This window comes from Zeus faber (assembly GCF_960531495.2).
Source record: "Zeus faber genome assembly, chromosome: 7".
NCBI classification, from domain to species: Eukaryota; Metazoa; Chordata; class Actinopteri; order Zeiformes; family Zeidae; genus Zeus; species Zeus faber.
The window spans coordinates 263,400-284,931 of NC_137203.1; the positions used below are offsets into that span (position 1 = coordinate 263,400).

The following is a 21,532-nucleotide window of genomic DNA, read 5'->3' on the forward strand; positions in this document are numbered from 1 at the left end:
AACTTTGGACCACTGCTACACACATTACAAGAACAGTTACAAGACTGTCTCGCTCCCTGCTTTCGGGAAATCTAATCACCCCACCATCTCGTTACTTCCTGTTTATAGGCCGTGCATCACGCGTAGAACAGCAGTGACAATGGACATGAAGTGGTCCGACCAATCAGAGGTCGCACTTCAGGACGCTCTAAGTGACGTCGACTGAGATATGTTCCAATCAAGTTCAGCCAGTTTACGGAAGTAGCCATGAGCTTCATGGCTATATTAGTAGACATCATCGTTCCCCCGGTGAAGCTCAGATATTTCCGAACCAGAAACCGTGGGTGGATAAATCCATCCGCGGCGCACTGAATGGTCACACAGCCGCTTACAATGAAGATCATGTATCCGGAAATATGGACAATTACAAAGCCGCGTCCTGTAAACTGCAGAGGGCTGTGAAGGACACTAAGCGGCTGTACAGGGACACAGGGGAGCTACAAATGGAACAACGGGACACCAGACGCTTGTGGCAGGAGCTGTGGGCTATTACCAACTACAGGAGCAGCCCCTCCCCAGCCTCCCTAGCCAATGAACTGAACTCCTTTTATGCATGGTTTGGTAGCGGGGATGGTAGCTCAAGCGGTAGAGCTGGTGGTCTAGGTTGCTGGTTCGATCCCAGGCTCCTCCTGCTAGCATGCTGTAGTGTCCTTGAGCAAGACACTTAACCCCTAATTGCTCCTGATGGCTGCGTCCGTCAGTGTTTGAACAATTGTAAGTCGCTTTGGATAAAAGCGTCTGTGAAATGTAATGTTTGAGGCTTGAGGTACAAGAACTTACACAAGACCGTGGTGGTGGCAAGGGAAGTGAAGCGGTGGATGGACCAATCAGAGGCTGCACTTCAGGACGCACTCGCTAACATAGACTGGGACATGTTCCAATCAAGTTCAAGTGACGTAAGCGAGTTTACGGCAGAGCGGTGAGCTTTGTGGTTACGGTAGCAGACAGCATTGTTCCCACGGTGAAAGTTCGGATATTTCCAAACCAGAAACCGTGGGTTTATAAATCCATCTGCTGCGCTCTGAATGATCGCACGGCCGCTTACAACGAAGGTCTTGTATCTGGAAATATGAAAAATTACAAAGCGGCGTCTTACAATCTGCGGAGGGTGGTGAAGGCTGTTTGTTCTGTGTGCCTGGATCATGGACTTCCTCACAGCCCGGCCCCAGGTGGTTAGGGTGGGTATCCACATGTCCAGCTCCCTCACCCTGAACACAAGATCCCCCCAGGGTTGCGTCCTCAGCCCCCTACTGCACTCCCTGTACACACATGACTGTGTGGCCAGGTCCAGCTCCAACACCATCATCAAGTTTTCTGACGACACCGTTGTGGTGGGCCTGATCACCGACTGTGATGAGAAGGCCTACCGCGAGGAGGTGGCTGACCTGTCACTCTGGTGCCAGGACAACAGCCTACACCTGAATGTCAGTAAAACTAAGGAGCTGATTGTGGACTTTAGGCAAGGATTACAATCGAGGACGCACACGCCCTTGGTGATTAATGGGACTTCTGTTGACAGGGTGAGCAGCTCAAGTACCTGGGAGTCCACATCACAGAGGATTTAACATGGACTTTACAAACAGACACTCCGGTGAGAAAGGCGAGGCAGTGTCTTTACCACCTCAGGCAACTGAGGAAATTCCGGGTCTCGATGAGGATCCTCAAGTCCTTCTACTGTGGAGCGATGGACAGCATCCTGACAGGCAACATCCCTGGATTGGGAGCTGTACTGCTCAGGACAGGCGGGCCCCGCAGAGGGTGGTGCGTTCAGCTGAACGTACCACTGGAACTACCCTCCCCTCCCTGCAGGACTTATACACCAGGAGGTGTAGTAGCAGAGCCCGCAGGATCATGAAGGATCTTCATTACCCCAACAACAGACTGTTCCAGCTGCCGCGGTCAGGCAAGCGCCTCCGCAGTTACACAGCGAGAACAGAGAGATTGAGACAGTTTTTTTCCCGCAAGCCACAAGAACTGTCAATGCTGACCTCACCAGGGGTCCTCACTGAGCCACACACAAAGGCTCCACTACCTTACTGTACTGTATGTAGCATACTGTACCGCATACTGTGTCACTGTTCTTTCGGTGTTACCGTATTGCTGCGCCGTACTGTTGTATACTGTGCTGTATTATCCCACAAACACTACCTCACTTTATTCACATGCCACTTTAATGCACATATCTGTAGATACATAAGTGCCTATCCCATATACATAAGTCCATCCCCTATACGTTAGCCTATTCCCTTTATCTATTCCATTTTATTTTATTTTATTTTATTCTATATATTTTTATTCTATTCAATAAGTATTCGACTTACTGTATTACGTTTTAGGAATCAGTTAGTTGGTCTAGTAGAAAGAAATTTTCCTAGGACATATTGTGTGTAATCACCGGGAGCATTGCATTACATTTCACTGCATATATGTATGAAAGTATCTATATGTATGTGACGAATAAATCTCTTGAATCTTGAATCTTGAATCTTGAATCTCTTGCAACAACACCACTAGCTCGCCGGCTAATTGGAGTTACACCGCTTGGGATGAGCGAGCACTCTCAGTGTCTGAGTATGACGTCAGGAGGGCTCTGATGCGTGTGAACACCAGGAAAGCTTGGGCATAGGTTGCATATCTGGGTGAATACTGAAGACCTGCACTAACCAGCTGGCCCCTAATATTCTCACTCACTATGCTCACTACAATATTTAATGCCTCCCTGGCTGAGTTGGTGGTCCCGTCTTGCTTCAAGAGGTCAACCGTCATTCCTGTCCCGAAGATCGCCTCTCCTGCCTGCCTGAATAACTGCCATCCGGTGGCCCTCACCTCGGTGGTTAGGGTTGGGAGGCACATGTCCAGCTCCCTCACCCTCAACACAGGATCCCCCCAGGGCTGCGTTCTCAGCCCCCTACTGTACTGGACTGTGTGGGCAGGTCAAGCTCAACACCATCATCAAGTTTGCTGACGACACTGTCAAGGTGGGCCTGATCACTGACAACGACGAGAAGATCGACTCTCTATCTCTTGTTCCTACCAAGGCTGCAAGGAAACTTGGTGTCATTATTGATGACCAACTGACATTCTCGGACCATGTTGCCGCCGTCTCCCGGTCCTGCCGCTTCGCACTACTCAACATCCGAAAAGTCAGGCCGTACCTGACCCAATATGCCACTCAACTGCTGGTACAAACCTTGGTGATGTCCCGTCTCGACTACTGCAACACCCTCTTAACAGGCTTGCCGGCCTGTGCGGTGAAGCCACTACAGATGATACAGAATGCGGTGGCCTGATTGGTGTTCAACCAGCCAAAGAGGGCACATGTCACTCCGCTGCTCATCGAGCTCCGCTGGTTACCTGTAGCCGCCCGCATCAAGTTCAAGTCCCTTATGCTGGCCTACAGAGTGATTGCTGGGAATGCTCCCGCCTACTTAAGTGCTCTTGTAAGAGCACATGTTGCCCCCCGGATGCCGCGCTCGTCAAATGAGCGTCGCCTGGCTCTGCCGGCCATACAGCCATGGCAATCCAGGCTATTCTCATTTGTAGTTCCACGTTGGTGGAACGAGCTGCCAAAAATGACCAGAGCGGGGAGCTCCCTCTCTGTCTTTAAGAAGCACTTGAAGACCCAGCTCTTCAGTGAGTACCTCCTGTCCTAACCTACAATTACTTTGCACCACCTTGCAGTATTTATTGTTACACGAATGTTGTTGATACACTAATCTCTGTCGCAATGTAGCTTGAATGTTATTCTCCCTTGTAAGTCGCTTTGGATAAAAGCGTCTGCTAAATGACTAAATGTAAATGTAAATGTAAGATCTACCATAAGGAGGTGGCTGACTTGTCACTCTGGTGCCAGGACAACACCTGAATGTCAACTCCTGTATGTCAACAAAACTAAGGAGCTGTTTGTGGACTTTAGGAGGGGATTACAACCAAGGACGCGTGCGCCGTTGGTGATTAATGGGACTTCTGTTGACAGGGTAGCAGCTTCAAGTACCTGGGAGTCCACATCACGGAGGACGTAACATGGACTATACACACAGACACTCTGGTGAGATAGGCAATGCAGTGTCTTTACCATCTCAGGCAGCTGAAGAAATTCAGTGTCTTGAGGATCCTCAAGTCCTTCTACTCTGGAGCAGTGGACAGCATTCTGACAGACAACATCACTGTCTGGACTGTCTGTTTGGGAACTGTACTGCTCAGGACAGGCGGGCCCTGCAGAGGGTGGTGCGTTCATCTGAATGTACCACTGGAACGACCCTCCCCTCCCTGCAGGATCATGCAGGATCCTCACCACTCCAACAACGGACTGTTCCAGCTGCTGCGGTCGAGCAAGCGCCTCCACAGTCACACAGCGAGAACAGAGAGACTGAGACCGAGTTTCTTCCCGCAAGGCACAAGAACTGTCAACGCTGCCTTCACCAGGAGTCCTCACTGAGACACTCACATAGGCCCCACTGCCTTACTGTACTGTATGTAGCATACTGTACTGCATACTGTATCACTGCACTGGGTTACTGCATACAGTACCTCATACTGTATCAGTGTACTGGGTAACTGCATACTGTACTGCATACTGTATCACTATAATGGGTTACTGCATACTGTATCACTGTACTGGGTTACTGCATACTGTACTGCAAACTGTACCACCATACTGGGTTACTGCATACTGTACTGCATACTGTATCGCTGTACTGGGTAACTGCATACTGTACTGCATACTGTATCACTGTTCTGGGTAATTGCTTACTGCACCGTATAACTGTTCTGTTTGGTGTTACTGTATTTCTGTGTAGTACTGTTGTATACTGTACTGTATATCGCCATACACACACACAACCTCACTTTATTCACATGCTACTTTACTGCACATCTCTGTATATACAAATTGCCTATCCCATATACATAACTCTCTTCCCTTCTGTGTTGTACCTCCACTTTGTTTCATCTTATTGAGTTATTTTATTTTCATTTTATTTTACTCATATTATTCTATTCACTTACTGCATTACGTTTTAGGAATCAGTTAGTTTCAGTTAGTTGCTTTGGATGTGTTGTAAAGACATTTCACTGCATATATGTATGAAAGTATGTATATGTATGTGACAAATAAACCTCTTGAATCTCGAATTTTGAGGTCTACCACCAAAATCAGTGTACTGGGTTATAGCATATTGTACTGCATACTGTATCACTTTACTGGGTTACTGCATACTGTACTACATACTGAATTGTTACTGTATTGCTGTGTTGTACTGTTGTATACTGTACTGTATATCTCAACACACACTACCTCTCTTTATTAACGTGGCACGGTGGCGCAGTGCAGTGCATTGCACTGCTGCCTCACAGCAAGAAGGTCCTGGGTTCGGTTCCCGCCTGGGGCGCTGTTGGCACCGTGCTCCGGTGGGTTATCTCCCAAACAGGAGCCTTTCTGTGTGGAGTTTGCATGTTCTCCCCGTGCTCACATGGGGTTTCCTCCACCTCACGTCAGTAAGGACCCCCACCCAAAACATGCACCCATCATGGTCTGACCAGCGATGGACACTTATCACCTGGTCCCCGGGCGCGTCCACGTACGCTGCCCACTGCTCCTGGCTGTGCCCCCGGAGGAAGGACAAGCCAGGATGGTTCAATGCAGAGGATCCATTTCACCGGCACCATCAAGCATGTGCATGTGTGTGTGTGTGTGTGTGCAAGCATGTGTTGTAGTGTGGTGTGATGAATAAAGACTGTTTCTTCTATTCACATGCCACTTTACTGCGCATATCTGTATATACATAATAGTCTATTCCTTTTATTTCAATTTTGTATTCCCGTTCAGTATATTAACTTTTGACTCTTATTTTATTCTATTCACTAACTGCATTACGTTTTAGGAGACAGTTAGTTCAGTTAGTTAGTTAGGTAGTAATTAGTTCGGGTATTGTATTCGGTTTAGTAACTATTGTGCATTATCTCCAGGTGTGTTGTAAAGACATTTCACTGCATATATGTATGAAAGTATGTATATTTATGTAACAAAGAAACCTCTTCAATCTTGAATCTTGAGGTCTGTCACCAAAAGTACTATGATTTTCTTTTATTTATTTATTGATTTATTCATTTGTTCGTTTTTTGTTTGCTATTATTCTATTTGATCATTTCATGATGTTTATGATTGCTACTTTGTTTTTGTTTTATTGTAGGACTGATTGTACTGTACAGTCTTACAATTTAAAACGTGACGTCATCACGCTGCGCCTCAGCCCGTCTTCACCCAACGTCATTACGCTGCGCTGAGCATCATGGCGGACATGGCGCTGAGCGTCGGGGTGAATATGGAGGCTTTCTCTCAGGCGATCAGCGGCATCCAGGCGCTGCGCTCTAGCGTCAGCCGCGTGTTCGATTCCCTGAAGGACGGTATGCGGAACCAGGAAACTCTGGAGGGAAGAGAGAAGCTCTTCATCACCGAATTCCAGGACAACCTGCAGGCGGTCAACCGGGACCTCAAGTCAGTACCTTAAAATAACCAGCCGTAACCCAGCCCAAGGCAGTCCTAACTAACTTAAATCTGCATTGACTTAACCTAGCCCACCCCAGCAATCCTAACTAACCGTAATCTGCATTAACTCACCCTAACCCAATCCCAGGTAGTCCCAATTAACCTTCATCTGCATTAACTAACCCTAACTCACCGCCAGGCGGTCCTAACTGACCTTAATCTGCATTAACGAACACTACACTAAAGACAGTATTAGTGGTCGACCAGTATGGGTTTTTCAACGGCCGATGCTGATATTTTGAGAGCGGGATGGCTGATAAAGCCGATATCATGTTGTTGTTGTTGTTGTTGTTTTTGCATCTAATAAAATACAATTTAATAATAATAATAATAATAACAAATGAGACACAAAATTGCTGAACTTAAATGTTTAAAAATGTATTGAACACTCTTATTGTTAATAGTCACTGCACTTATTTAAAAAATGTATTAACTAAATAAATGTCCACAGGTTATAAAAAAAAAAAAACTTTGGATGAAAAACGTATGAATGAAAAATAAATAATTATAAACGATAAAAAATAGGAATAAGCGGTGTTGAATTAAAGTCTGGTGAATGGCAGAATTTATTATTTAGTAAAGAAATTACACAAAAACAGGGCTGAATAATTTGGGGAAAATAATCCAATTGTGATTTTCTTTTTTCTTTTTTTAATTTTCGATTTGGGATGCAATTAGTTTCTTATCTTTCTATAGTCTTATCTTTCTATTATCATTCTATAGTACGACCGATACAACAATATATAAACTGACCTTTTCTCTCAGCCATGCGTATGTGTCATAATGAAATTAGATGAATTGATATGAATGACATATCTTTATTTAACTATTGAATTGTAAAAACGAAAACCTTCAATCACAGTTGAATATTGATTGATTTAACTTCAACCCTTGTAATTGTTCCAATCTGAAAATTAACATTAAAAAAATGCTGTGTTTCAGCAGAAATGTCATATTTTCGGGTTTCGGGTTACACATCCTCTTTGTGCTTGCAGGTGAATCAGCTTTGTCTGTGTGCTGCTCCGTGTGCTAAATTTTTGCGTTATGGTTATATCTAAAATAAAACCGCAGGAAAACCGCCAGAAGGCATGCATGGTGCAGCACTCTCTGGAGGAGGAAAAAAAAAACAGCAAATCCTCCCCACTTGAGTTCTTTCAGTAAGGTTTACGTTTTGCCTCAAATGAAAAGTATTTCTGTTTTCTTTCAAAACCGGTCGCAGAAGCTTTCCACTTGCCATCTTTAATGAACACCATAACAAACCAGATCTCATATTGCGATTTACTTTAGCAATTGAGTATTGAATATTTTATGTATTTTAAGATTGTATTTTAACATTTGACGTCTTGAATATTGTTTTCATTTTAAGGCCATGGGCAAAAGTTCCTTTAAGTGTTTTACAGAATAAATGGAAAGCAAGGTTATATTTGTCTTCCCCCCCCTTATTTTCATTTATTTTTGCTGATCCGAAAAATGATCCAATCCATGATTCAAAACTGTGATACGATCCGAACCGCGAGTTTTGTAATCCGTTGCAACCCTAACAGTGAGCGAGTGAGTGAGAGGAGGCGGGGCTATTACATTACATTATATTGCATTTAGCAGACGCTTTTATCCAAAGCGACTTACAATTATTCAAACACCGGGGACGCAGCCATCAGGAGCAATTAGGGGTTAAGTGTCTTGCTCAAGGACACTACAGCATGCTAGCAGGAGGAGCCTGGGATCGAACCAGCAACCTTTAGATTACGAGACGACCAGCTCCCACTAGCGGGCAGGTCCTAGTGCCCTTCCCCTCGTCAGACGGAAAGCCCCTCTGTACTGTAGAATACCACAGCAGTCATCTTATTTGTCGGGGTTGGGTTATTTTTGTCTTCTTTCCTTCCCTCCTCAATCTGGGATTTGTCATCGCCTCCCTCTGCATCGATTGGTCTATTTAAGGAATTTTGTTTCAAAGCACTGAAATCTGACTCGTTTTTTTCTTTCTTTTGAAGTCCAACATGTTCCAAGTATTCACAAGATGCCGCCTCATACGGTCACCTCGGTGTTTCAGTGTGCGTTATTTTGTCTTATTTTGTTTGTAAATTTAGTGTTTTGTGACAATTCTGGAAGCAAACTGGAAACACTTCAGCTACTGTTGGGGAAGAACAGAGTCTTTTCTTTCTACTCACAAAACGTCTGTTTTGTGCTTCATGGAGACGTGGCTACGTGGAACGATACCGGACTTTGCACTGCAGTTGGCAGGCTTCCAACTCTTCGGAGCGGATCGGGACGCAGAACTCTCCGTCGGCAAAACAAAAGGTGGAGGTTTGTGTTTTTACACTAACAGTAGCTGGTCTAATGACGTGACAGTGATCCTACAGCACTGTTCTCCTGATCTTGAATCTTTCCTCATTAACTCCAAACCCTTCTATTCTCCCAGTGAGTTTGTTTCATTCATACTGGTCGGTGTTTACATACCACCGTAAGCCAACGTGCAGGACGCACAGCATATGCTCGCCGACCAGATACGGTGTGTGGAACGGACAAACCTGACTCTTTGGTTATTGTCCTTGGCAACTTTAACAAAGAAAACCTCAGCCATGAACTCCCCAAATATAGACAGTTTTTTAAATGCCCCACCAGAGAGGAGAATACGTTGGACAACTGCTACACCACAGTAAGCAGTGCCTATCACGCCATCCCCCGACCTGCACTGGGACGCTCTGACCACATCATGGTCCACCTGATTCCTGCATACAGGCAGAAATTAAAGTTGTGTAAACCTGTGGTGAGGACATCTAAGAAGTGGACCAGTGAAGCTGTGGGGGATCTTCAGGCGTGCTTGGACTGCACTGACTGGGATGCTTTCAGGACTGCTACCAACAGTCTGGATGAGTACACAGACGCTGTGACATCATACATCAGCTTCTGTGAGGACAGCTGTGTACCGTCATGCACCAGGGTGAGTTACAACAACAAGCCCTGGTTCACAGCTTAACTCAGACAGTTAAGGTTAGAGAAGGAAGAGCCGTTTAGGAGTGGAAACAGACAAGTACAGGTTTAGCAAGGAGTTGTAAGATGCTAAACAACTGTACTCAAAGAAACTCCAACACCAGTTTTCAGCCAATGAGGCTGCCCCTGTCTGGAAAGGGTTCAGACAAATCACGAATCTCAAACCAAAATCACCTCACTCCATGAACAACTCACGCCTGGCCAACGACCTGAACAACTTCTATCACTTTGAATGACAATGGGACAGTCCTGACACCATCTCCTGTGACACCTTCCACCAACCCCAGCCTACTAGCTCACCCCCCCCCCCACCACCACAGCAGGAGACTGGATCTCTTCACAGCTACTCACCTTAGAGGCCCCTTCCTAAGCCTCCACCACAGTGACGACTCTTTCGATCCTTTAGACGGACGTCAACAGGCTTTTCAAGAGGCAGAACCCCCGCAAAGCAGCTGGACCAGACTCTCTCTCCATCCACCCTGAAGCACTGTGCTGATCAGCGGTCTCCTGTGTTCAGACATTTTCAACACCTCACTGGAGACATGCCATGTACCACCCTGCTTGAAATCCTCCACCATCATACCAGTCCCAAAAAAGCCAAGGATGACAGGACTTAATGATTACAGACCCGTCGCCCTGACCTCTGTGGTGATGAAGTCTTTTGAACGCCTTGTGCTGTCCCCCCTCAAATCCATCACAGGCCCTCTCCTGGATCCCCTCAGTTCGCCTACAGAGCCTGTAGACGATGCAGCGAACTTTGCCCTCCACTTCATACCCCAGAACCTAGACTCCTCAGGAACCTATGCCAGGATCCTGTTTGTCGATTTCAGCTCCGCCTTCAACACAATCATCCCGGCTCTTCTGCAGGACAAGCTCTCCCAGATGAGCATGCCTGACTCCACCTGCAGTTGGATCACAGACTTCCTGTCTAACAGGAGGCAGCAAATGAAGATGGGAAAACACTTCTCTGACTCCAGGACCATCAGCACCGGTTCCCCTCAAGGCTGCGTTCTTTCTCCTCTGCTCTTCTCCCTGTATACAAACAGCTGCACCTCCAGCCACCATTCTGTCAAGCTCCTGAAATTTGCAGACGACAACACCCTCATTGGGCTCATCTCTGGTGAGGATGAGTCCGCCAGGTGGGAGCTTGACCATCTGGTGACTTGGTGCAACATCAAGAAAGCTCAGCAGAGGACGTACTTCCTGCGGCAGCTGAGGAAGTTCAACCTGCAAGAGATGATGATGGTGCACTTCTACACCTCCATCATTGAGTCCTTCCTCACCTCCTCCATCACCATCTGGTACACAGCTGCAACCACCAAGGGCAGACTGCAGCGTGTCATTCGCTCTGCTGAGAAGGTGACTGGCTGATATCTGCCATCTCTCCAGGACTTGTATGCCTCCAGGACCTGCATGCCTCCAGGACCCTGAGGCGTTCAGGTAAGATTGTGACTGACCTCTCCCACCCCGGACACAAACTGTTTGGAACTCTATCCTCTGGCAGGAGGCTGTGCTCCAACAAGGTCAAAACCTCTCACCACAACAGTTTTTTTCCTGTCTGCAGCTGACCTCATCAACAAGGGCCAGGACCCCACTGCAACGGACCCCCCCATAGACACTACTCGGACCTGTACGCCTCCAGGACCCTGAAACCCCGACACTCTTACCCCACCCCCGTAGACACTACAGATTAAATTAGTCTCCAAATCTCCACACAAATTGTGGGGTCAATGTGTTAAATTAACGCACATTCTTCATTCTTCTGGACTATTAACCGTGAACATTACACAGTGTTATACTTCATACTCTGAACATTTCCACATTCCAGCTCAAACTGTACAGCTCTTTATTAAAAAATCAGCCTTATTTTACATTTTCTTTTTATTTTGCATATTGTTTTCCTATTGATCTATTTTACATTTATGTTTATTGACCTGCAATACTTGCATTTTACTTTCTTATTATCTCTCAATATGTTTATTGCTTGTGATGCACCGAACACCAAATTCCCTGTACGTGAAAGCTTACTTGGCAATAAAGACTGTTCTGATTCTGATTTAAATCTCTCTGGTCATAATATCCAGTGAAAGTAATTCCCTCTAAGCACAATTAGAATTGGTGCTGGGTGACAATAACGATAATCATCGTCATATGTGACCCACCGCGTATTTTGGGCTCATTTGGCGGCTCTCAAGGTTTCTTTTTTCCATATCATTTGAAAGTGGAGAGTCAGAGCTTCCAAACAAGGTGTCACTTGTGCAAATCAAGCAAATCTTTTGAAAGCTATGACTTGTTAATGACAAGGGTGTGGCAAACCGTGTTTCTGAGATAATCACCTCCAAAGTTTTACCCACACCAGGTTCACAGTAAGAATATACATGTTTTATAAAAGTGGAATTATTTTGGAGTTTAAAAGTACGGACAACACAACAAAATGTAGAGTATCAAAATGATGAGTCTCGGAAAATCTGTCACGGACTCAACGTCATCAACTTATTCCGTTGTAACAACAGTGGACTCTGTCGGTCTCCACCTGTGGTTCTTGAAAATATTCTGTTTCATCGTCCCATTAAGTTTGAAATCCACTGTTTGAAATGTTCTCCTAATTCGGAGTAATATCAGATTCAGCAGCGCTGTCGTTCTCCGCGTCACTGTCGGAGAACTGACTATCATCACGGAAAAAGTAGTGCTGCTAACTGACTTGGATCTATCTCACTGGTCAGATTAACGTCTGAGTTAAGCCCTGAGTACCCTGCCCTGCGGCCACAGAAGACCCCCGGGCCCCCAGAGAAGCCAAAGGGTCGTGGAGCAACGCCAAGCCCCGAGGAGAATGACCCAGTGCCAGGGAGCACAAGGAGATTTATTTTGAATTTTCAATAAAAAATAGTATAAATCGACATGCCTTCTAGAGATGCAACAGTACACGGTTTGTTATCGAACCATTCGGGTCTGCATGGAGCCCCGCAGAATTTCTTTTTTTATTGCGCGTGGCTATGCAAGCCTTTTCAATAGAAACAGAGATAAAACTACATATAAAGATTTTAGTAAAGAGTGCAATTAATTTAAATGTGTTTTATATGAGTCTACATTGTACCAGAGACCTAGAGCTTCTGTCGGATTTGCTAATTGATCAAGACCCATTTTAAATACAAATAACAAACATATTGCAACTACCCCGGGGTTGAGGTGTCCAGCCAGAATATAACAACCTGGGATGGATGCGTCCCTTTTTGTTTCAAACTTCTCTTCAGACACTCTCTCACTTCCACTCGCACCAGACGCTCTCCTTCCCTCTCTCCTTCCACACTCCCCGGGGACCCGCCCCCTAGAGACCTGGGCCAATGACCCAGTAGCTTGGACACCTCCCATACAATCAGATGTACTTCAACAATGAACTCCACCCCCCACCCCTTTAGGTGTAGGGTTAACACTAGCTATTTATGGCAGACTACTATATAAAAGTCTTTTACACCTTTTTAAACTCTTTTTTGTTTATCAGCCTCGTGAGTGCAGGCATCAGCCGTTGTGATTATCTAAAAAATATCAGTCCAATTAATCTGTCGACCACTACACAGTATGTACACTAAACAGTACATACACTAAACCCAGTGTACAAACGAAATGCACTAATCACAGGATATATACGAAATACATTAAACAGTATATACAGTAAAATCCTATACTATATCAGAAATATACAATTTACAGTGAAGACAGAAGATACACTATACACACAGCCGCGTATATATATGTATGTATATATATATATGTATATATATATATATATATATATATATATATACACATATACACAGTATGCGTGTGTGTGTATATACAGTATGTGTGTGTGTGTATAAACATACTATATAATAATTTTAACAGTACTTAGAATGCTTGAATAAGATAAAGGAATATTGCAATTCACTGTGTATGATTTAGAATCAACCCCCTGGTCTGGGTCCTGGTCCAGGTTATTGTCCAGGTTCTAGTCCAGGTTCTGGTCCTCATTCAGTGCATTTCCCCCCCAGTGAGCTGGAGCGGCTCAGCGGTCTGGTGGGTCGACCTTCAGAGTCTCATCCTCTGCACAACAGCGGCTTGTTGAGTCTGGACCCAGTTCAGGACAAGACTCCACTGTACTCCCAGCTGCTGCAGGCCTACAAGTGGTCCAACAAGGTACTGAGTACTACTGAAGTACTGCTGGAGTGCTGTGATACTATAGTACTGTATGTGAGGGGTGGGACGATGTGTTTATGTCACGGTTTGATATAAAAGTTGATGTTCATTTTATGAGTCACTTATTTTCACAAAATGCGGCCAATTCCCTTTATGTACAAAGTTAAACTAAATCATGATATATTGTACGACAATATTTCAGCCCATCCCCACTATACACTGTGGTAATGAAATACTGTGACTGTACTACAGTCCACAGAGTATTGTACTACAACCTGGGGGGGGGGGGGGGGTGTGTGTGTGTGTGTGTGTGTGTGTGTGTGTGTGTGTGTGTGTGTGTGTGTGTGTGTGTGTGTGTGTGTGTGTGTGTGTGTGTGTGTGTGTGTGTGAGAACAGCAGGAGTGCTCTTTGGAAATGCTTTACATTTGAGGCAAAACTAAGATCTAAGTCCTGTCTTTATTTTAGCTCTATTTTTGTGTGTTTCCTAATTTGTATGAAACATTCTTTTTACACAACACTGTTCTTCTGAGTTTGGGTTCAATAACCAAAAAGTAAATGTTAATCCGCTACCTCGATGCCCATTCCCCCTTTAAGAAAAAAAGAACAGACGCATAAAAGGGCACCATGGACATCAAGGGGCAGGTGCTCAGGCTATCTCAGCCCCACCCACCGCACCGCGTCATGTCTCCCCACTGCTATGGGACTTGATTTAGTAAAAACGGCATGTTTTGGTGGAAATACTTAACTTGTAAATAATAAATCCTGCACGACTGTAAGGGGGAGACTCTATTTATTATAATTGTATAAACTCTTTCTTGTAATTATTTGTCGTTTATAATTGTTAGGTATTTGTAAGTGTTTTTTCTACAAAGTTTTTTATTTTTATTTTTTTATAAGTGCACTGCGGAGACAATGCAGACAATCACATGGGTTGTGTTAAATAAAAATAGTGTTAAATAAATGTTCATTTAAGTTCAGCATTTTTTTCTCTCATTTGTTATTATTATTAAATTATTGTATTTCATCAGATGCAAAAAAAAAAAAAAAAACATGATATGGGCATTATATATCAGCCATTGGCCACCCCGCTTATGCCAAATTTCAATCGTCTAATTGCGTCCCCCAGCAATCGCCGATAGTTGTATGTGGAAGGGGAGGGGTGTTATGCACACACATAGAACGTAATGTAATGCAGCAAAGTGGTTGTCACGTTCCATTTCTGTGGTTGTAGTTTATTCAGACAATACACTTTACAATGAGGGTTAGAAGTACACAAAGACACATATACTAGGAGAGGGAAAACATCAGTCTTTTCTTTACATGCAATACAAGAACACTTTTACACAAAGAACGTTATGGCTCTGCGATTATGGCCAATATCTTCGATCACGATATATAGGTCATTTCATATCAGACGGACAAATGTAATTATCCATCCAATGAGTAATTTCCCACCGTGTTTGTTTACACTAGCTCCCATGTGCGTTTCTCATCATCTCTTGGAATGCAGTACCAATGCTTGACAACATTTTTCGTCATTAATTCCGATCAGCAATAGACTGCATCATGACGATTGAATCGTCAATCGAACCAAGCTTAATACACAGTTTACACAGTATATATACTCTATACTATGTGTTGTGCGTATACAGTTTATACTGTATACTTTATACAATGTGTATATACTGTATACTATGTATTGTGTGTATACATAAGTATACTGTGTATACACTAGTATTTTCCAGGTGACAAACTGTCAGGTTTCCGTTTGATCATTCTAATTAATCAAGTCATCATCCATATCTCCTGAAACAGATATACCAGTATGAATATCAATATCAGTATGAATATTAACTTCAGTATGAATATGAATATCAACGAGTATTGTTCTGCATCCCCCTGCTGGTGATCAGCTGCAGTACCACGCAGGCCTGGCGTCAAGCCTCCTGAACCAGCAGTCCCTAAAGCGCTCGGCCAATCAGATGGGCGCTTCGGCCAAGAGGAGACCCAAGGTGCAGCCCAGCACACTGCTACCACCCCCGCAGTGAGTCCACCGAACTGCACCCTGACAGCACCACCCCACCCTGACAGCACCACACCACCCTGACAGCACCATACCACCCTGACCGCACCACTCCACACCTCCCTAACAGTACCATACCATCTTGACTGCATCACTCCACCTTGATAGCACCACCCCACCTTGACAACACCACCCCACCCTGACAGCACAGCACCCCACCTCCCTGACAGAACCATACCACCTTGACAGCACCAACCTGACCAAACCCCCCCACCCTGACCACACCACCCCACCCTGACAGCACAGCAACACACCTACCTAACAGCACCATACCATCTTGACCACATCACTCAACCTGGACAGCAACACCACCCCACCCTGACAGCACAGCACCACACATCCCTGACAGCACCAACTTCAAGATTCAAGAGGTTTATTTGTCACATACATATGTTCATACATATACAGTATGTAGTGAAATGTCTTTGCAATGCACCCAGAGATTATGCACAATAAGTACTAACTGACACAATAGCGAAACTAAATACTACCCAACTGAACTAACTGATTCCTAATATGTAATGCAGTTAGTAAATAGAATAAAATAACATTCAAAAGGTCAAATGTGACCCCCTGCAGACTTAAGGTACATTAGGTGGCTTGACTTTTTTTCACATCATTTGAAAGTGAAGAATCAGAGCTTCAAAACAAGATGTCTCTTATGCAAATCAAGCAAATATCTTTGAAGCTATGACTTTCAATGACATAGGTGTGGCAAACTGTGATTCTTAGATAATCACCTTCAAAGTTTTCCCCCACACTTGGTTCATTCAGCCAGCTCCCAGAATGCAAATGGCCCAACACAGCCACATGGCCAATTTATAATGATAATAATAATAATAACAAACTACAAGAGCAGCTCCTCCCCAGCCACGAGTGTGGACAACTCCCTAGCCAACGAACTGAACTCCTTTTATGCGCGGTTCTAGTCTGGCAACAGCACCGCGAGCTCACCGGCTAATTGGAGTTACACCGATGGGGATGAGTGCGCACTGAGTGAGCATGACGTCAGGAGGGCACTGATGCGGGTGAACACCAGGTAAGCTGAGGGCCCAGATGGCATATGTGGGCGAGTACTGAAGACCTGCGCTAACCAACTAGCCCCGGTGTTCACTACAATATTCAACATCTCCCTAGCTGAATCAGTGGTCCCGTCCTGCTTCAAGAGGTCCACCGTTGTTCCTGCCTGCCTGAATGACTACCGTCTGGTGGCCCTCACCTCGGTGGTCATGAAGTGTTTCAAGAGGCTGATTAAGGGTTATATCTGCCCCCCCCCCCCCCCCCCCCACACACACACCTTGGACCCATTGCAGTTTGCCTACCAGAAGAACAGATTCACTGATGACGCAGTCTCCCAGGTACTGCACACCACGCTCACACACCTGGATGGCCGGAAGGGGGCCTATGTGAGGTTGCTGTTCATCGATTATAGTTCAGCTTTCAATGCCATAGTCCCCACCAGACTGGCTGTCAAGCTGAAGGAGCTCGGACTGAATACTCTGTGTGCCTGGATCCTGGACTTCCTCTCAGCCCGGCCCCAGCTGGTTAGGGTGGTGAAGCACATGGCCAGCTCCCTCACCCTGAACAGAGGGTGGTGCGTTCAGCTGGACGTACCACTGGAACTACACTCCCCTCCCTGAGGACTTATACACCAGGAGGTGTAGTAGCAGAGCCTGCAGGATCATGCAGGATCCTCACCACCCCAACAACAGACTGTTCCAGCTGCTGCGGTCAGGCAAGCGCCTCCGCAGTCACACAGCGAGAACAGTGAGACTGAGAGAGTTTTTTTCCCCGCATGCCATAAGAACTGTCAATGCTGACCTCGGGGTCCTCACTGAGCCACACACATAGGCTCCACTACCTTACTGTACTCTATGTAGCATACTGTACCGCATACTGTGTCACTGTTCTGGGTTGTTCGTGATACCGTATTGCTGCGCCGTACTGTTGTATACTGTGCTGTATATCTCACAAACGCTACCTCACTTTATTCACATGCCACTTTAATGCACATATCTGTATATTCATAATTAGCCTATCCCATATACATAAGTCTAACCCATATACATGAGCCTTTTCCATTTATTTATTTTATTTTATTCTATATATTTTTATTTTATTCTATAGTATTCGACTTACTGCATTACGTTTTAGGAATTAGTTGGTCTAGTAGAAATTCTTAGGTAGCTACTTCAGCCTAGGACGTATTGTGTGTAATCACCGGGTGCGTTGCATTGACATTTCACTGCATATATGCATGTGGGGGTGGGGGCTGCCACACTGAAAGCTCTGTCCCCGAAAGTTTGTAGTCTGGTACGGGGGACAAACAGCAGACCCATGTCTGAGGACCGCAAGTTCCGGGATGGAATTGACACCCTGCTGAATGGGGCAATCTCTGCATTGTTCTTGTTTTGAGGGAATGTTGAACAGCGTCATTGAACACACAACATCTTTTGTTTTTAAAAAGGCTTTTATTTAACAGTAAGAATGTTATGTGTATGTGTGTATTATGTGTATGTATGTATATGTTTTATAAAAGGGGGAGTTATTTAGGAGTTTCAAAGTGCACAAAAAAGTGCACAAACACAACAAAATGTAGAGTCCATCAATAATATGAGTCTCTGTATATCAGACTTGTGTGGTGTCTCATTAAATATATACTGTAAATGGGCTAACCCTACCCCAGCTACACCCAAGAGCCTGTGTAGGGCCTCTTTTCATTTACTTTTGGCCCCTGGCTGCACTTGCAAACTTGAGAGTCTTGTGCATTACAACTTATTCATAATCTGCATCATCAACCTCAACGGACTTCATCATGATCAACTTCTTCAGTTGTAACAACAACGGGCATATCATCGGTCTTCTCCGGTGGTTCTTGAAAATATTCAGTTTCATCGCCACATTCAGGTTCACGGAAGTGATGGGGGCACGCCCCCTCTACAATGATGTCTCCGTGGGTGTATGAAAGTAGTGCAATTTAAAGGTAGAACTCTATGACAATGGTTTCACATTGTGACTTCATATCACATGAATGTGGAGGAAGGATCTTCCCCTGGACTGTCGCATTAAAGAAAATTATTGTGAATGTGTGTCCTGGCTCAGGGCCAGTTGGCAGGGCAGTTGGTGTGTTTATTAGGAGTCCTTTTTAAATCACGGTGGCTTGTGGGCCGAAAAGGAAACTCAGGGCTCGCAGACCAATATATATAAATAGTCCCGGTGGATCCGTGATATCCTGCTATATGTGTCCGATCGTTGTCTCGCCTGCACGCTGAGCTCCACTGCGTGGACACACACATACATTTATCCCTTCCTGTGTTTGGGATCAGGCGATCAGTTGCACTGCGTTTCCCCATGTCATCTAAAGAGAATATTTAACTCTGATTTAACGGTTTAACATTTATCTACTATTTATAAATCAAACTCGGTTTTGAAAACACGTTGAGAGATTAAAAAAAAAACACAAAGGAACACGAATCTGGAAAAATCAAATTTTCCTTGAAGACAGGTTTTTCAACTTATTATTTTTTCAACTGCTCCTGGGGATTTTAGAGGTAGTCAGTGTTGAGATATACAGTACAGTATACAACAGTACGGCACACCAATACAGTATACAGTACAGTATGCAGTAACCCAGTACAGTGATGCAGTACAGTATGCAGTAACCCAGGACAGTGATACAGAATGTAGTACAGTATGCTATTACCCCGTACAGTATGCAGTAACCTAGTACAGTGATACAGTATGTTATAACCCAATAAGGACAGTGATGCAGTATGCAGTACAGCATGCTATAACCCAGTATAGTGATACTGTATTCAGTAACCCAATACAGTGATACAGTATGTAGTACAATATGCTATTACCAAGTACAGTGATACAGTATGCAGCACAGTATGTTATAACCCAATACAGTATGCTACATACAGTACAGTATAGTAAGGCAGTGAGCCTATGTGTGGGTCTCAGCGGGGCCCCTGGAGAGTTCAGCATTGTCGGTCCTTATGCAGTGGAGAAAATAATTATTTGATCCCTCACTGATTTTGTAAGTTTGCCCACTGACGAAGAAATGAACGGTCTATAATTTTAGTGGTAATTTTTGGTAGGTTTATAATAGTGAGAGACAAAAAAGAAAATCCGGAAAATCACATTTAAAAAAATATATAAATTATTTTGCATTTCATTGAGTGAAATAAGTATTTGTCACCTATCAAAACATGACTTAGTACTTAGTGGAGAAACCCTTGTTGGCAAGTACAGAGGTCAGACGTTTCTTGCAGTTGATTACACACTGTAGCTTGTGGGAATAAACTCAGTCTGTCTCTCTGTTCTCGCTGTGTGACTGCGGAGGCGCTTGCCCAACCGCAGCAGATGGAAAAGTCCGTTTTTGGGGTGGTGAGGATCCTTCATGATCCTGTGGGCGATGCTACTAAACCTCCTGGTGTATAAGTCCTGCGGGGAGGGGAGGGTAGTCCAGTGGTACATTCGGCTGAACGCACCACCCTCTGCAGTGCTCGCCTGTCCTGAATGAATGAATGAAGAATCTTTAATTGTCACACAGTACACTACAACACATGCACGCACATGCTTTTTGGATGGTGGCCAGTGAAATGTGGCCTCTGCATTTGACCCATCCTGGCTTGTCCTTCTTCCAGGGGGGCAGCCAGGAGCAGTGGGCAGCATTCGACAGTACAGTTCCCAAACTCAGGCTGCTTTCCACTGCACCAGGGTAGAAGGACTTGAGGATCCTCACCGAAACCCTGAATTTCTTCAATTTGGGCAGTTTTTATTGCCGCGTCCGATTGCCTGGACCAGAAGAGGTCATCACTGATGGACACACCGAGGAACTTGAAGCAGGAGACTCTCTCCACTTCAGCTCCGCCGATGTGGATGGAGGCGTGTCCCCCCCCCTGCTGTCGTTTCCTGTAGTCCACAATCATCTCTTTAGTCTTGTAGATGTTGAGAGAGAGGTTGTTGTCCTGGCACCATGTTGCCAAGACGCTGAACTCCTCTCTGTAGGAGGACTCATCGTTGTTGGAGATGTGACCTAGGATGGTGGTGTCGTCCGCAAACTTCAGGATGCTCTTGGTGCTGCGCGTGGCCACACAGTCATGTGTGAACAAGGCGTACAGGAGGGGACTGAGGACGCAGCCCTGCGGGGCTCCGGTGCTCAGGGTCAGTGCAGAGAGGACAGATTTCCCAGTCTCACCACCTTTGGTCTGACCATCAGGAAGTCCAGGATACAGTTACAGAGGGAGGTGTTATGACCCCGAATCCTGAGCTTGGGAACAAGCCTAGCTTGCACAATTGTGTTGAATGCTCAGCTGTAATCTACAAACAGCATGTGTTGCTCTTGGTCAGATGGGAGAGGGTGGTGTGCACTGCCAGGGCGATGCCGTCGTCCGTTGATCTGTTTGGGATACGATATGCAAATTAAAGGGGGTCCAGGGTGTCTGGAAGGGAGGAGCAGATGTGGGTTCTGACTAGCCGCTTGAAGCACTTCATGATGGTAGAGGTCAGTGCTACGGGGCCATAGTCATTCAGGCAGGTGATGGGTTGTTTCTTTGGTACCGGGACAATGGTTGTCTGTTTGAAGCAGGTGGGGACTGTAGACTAGATCAGGGAGAGGTTGAATATGGAGGTGAATACCTCCGCCAGTTGGTCGGCGCACACTCTGAGGACATGGCCTGGAATGCCATCAC

The 21,532-nt window shown here is 45.2% G+C and overlaps 1 protein-coding gene across 3 annotated transcripts in view; it reads left to right on the forward strand.

Moving 5' to 3' along the window:
• Positions 1-6,314: 6,314 nt before the first annotated feature.
• med27 (mediator complex subunit 27) overlaps positions 6,315-21,532 on the forward strand; it is a 28,728-nt gene continuing 13,510 nt past the window's right edge. For all 3 annotated transcript variants that reach the window (XM_080004606.1, XM_080004605.1, XM_080004607.1), the window contains exons 1-3: positions 6,315-6,535; positions 13,606-13,750; positions 15,664-15,794. In XM_080004606.1, coding sequence (XP_079860732.1) covers positions 6,330-6,535; positions 13,606-13,750; positions 15,664-15,794 — 482 coding nt within the window. In that variant the 5' untranslated portion in view covers positions 6,315-6,329. The remainder of the gene's footprint in view (positions 6,536-13,605; positions 13,751-15,663; positions 15,795-21,532) is intronic.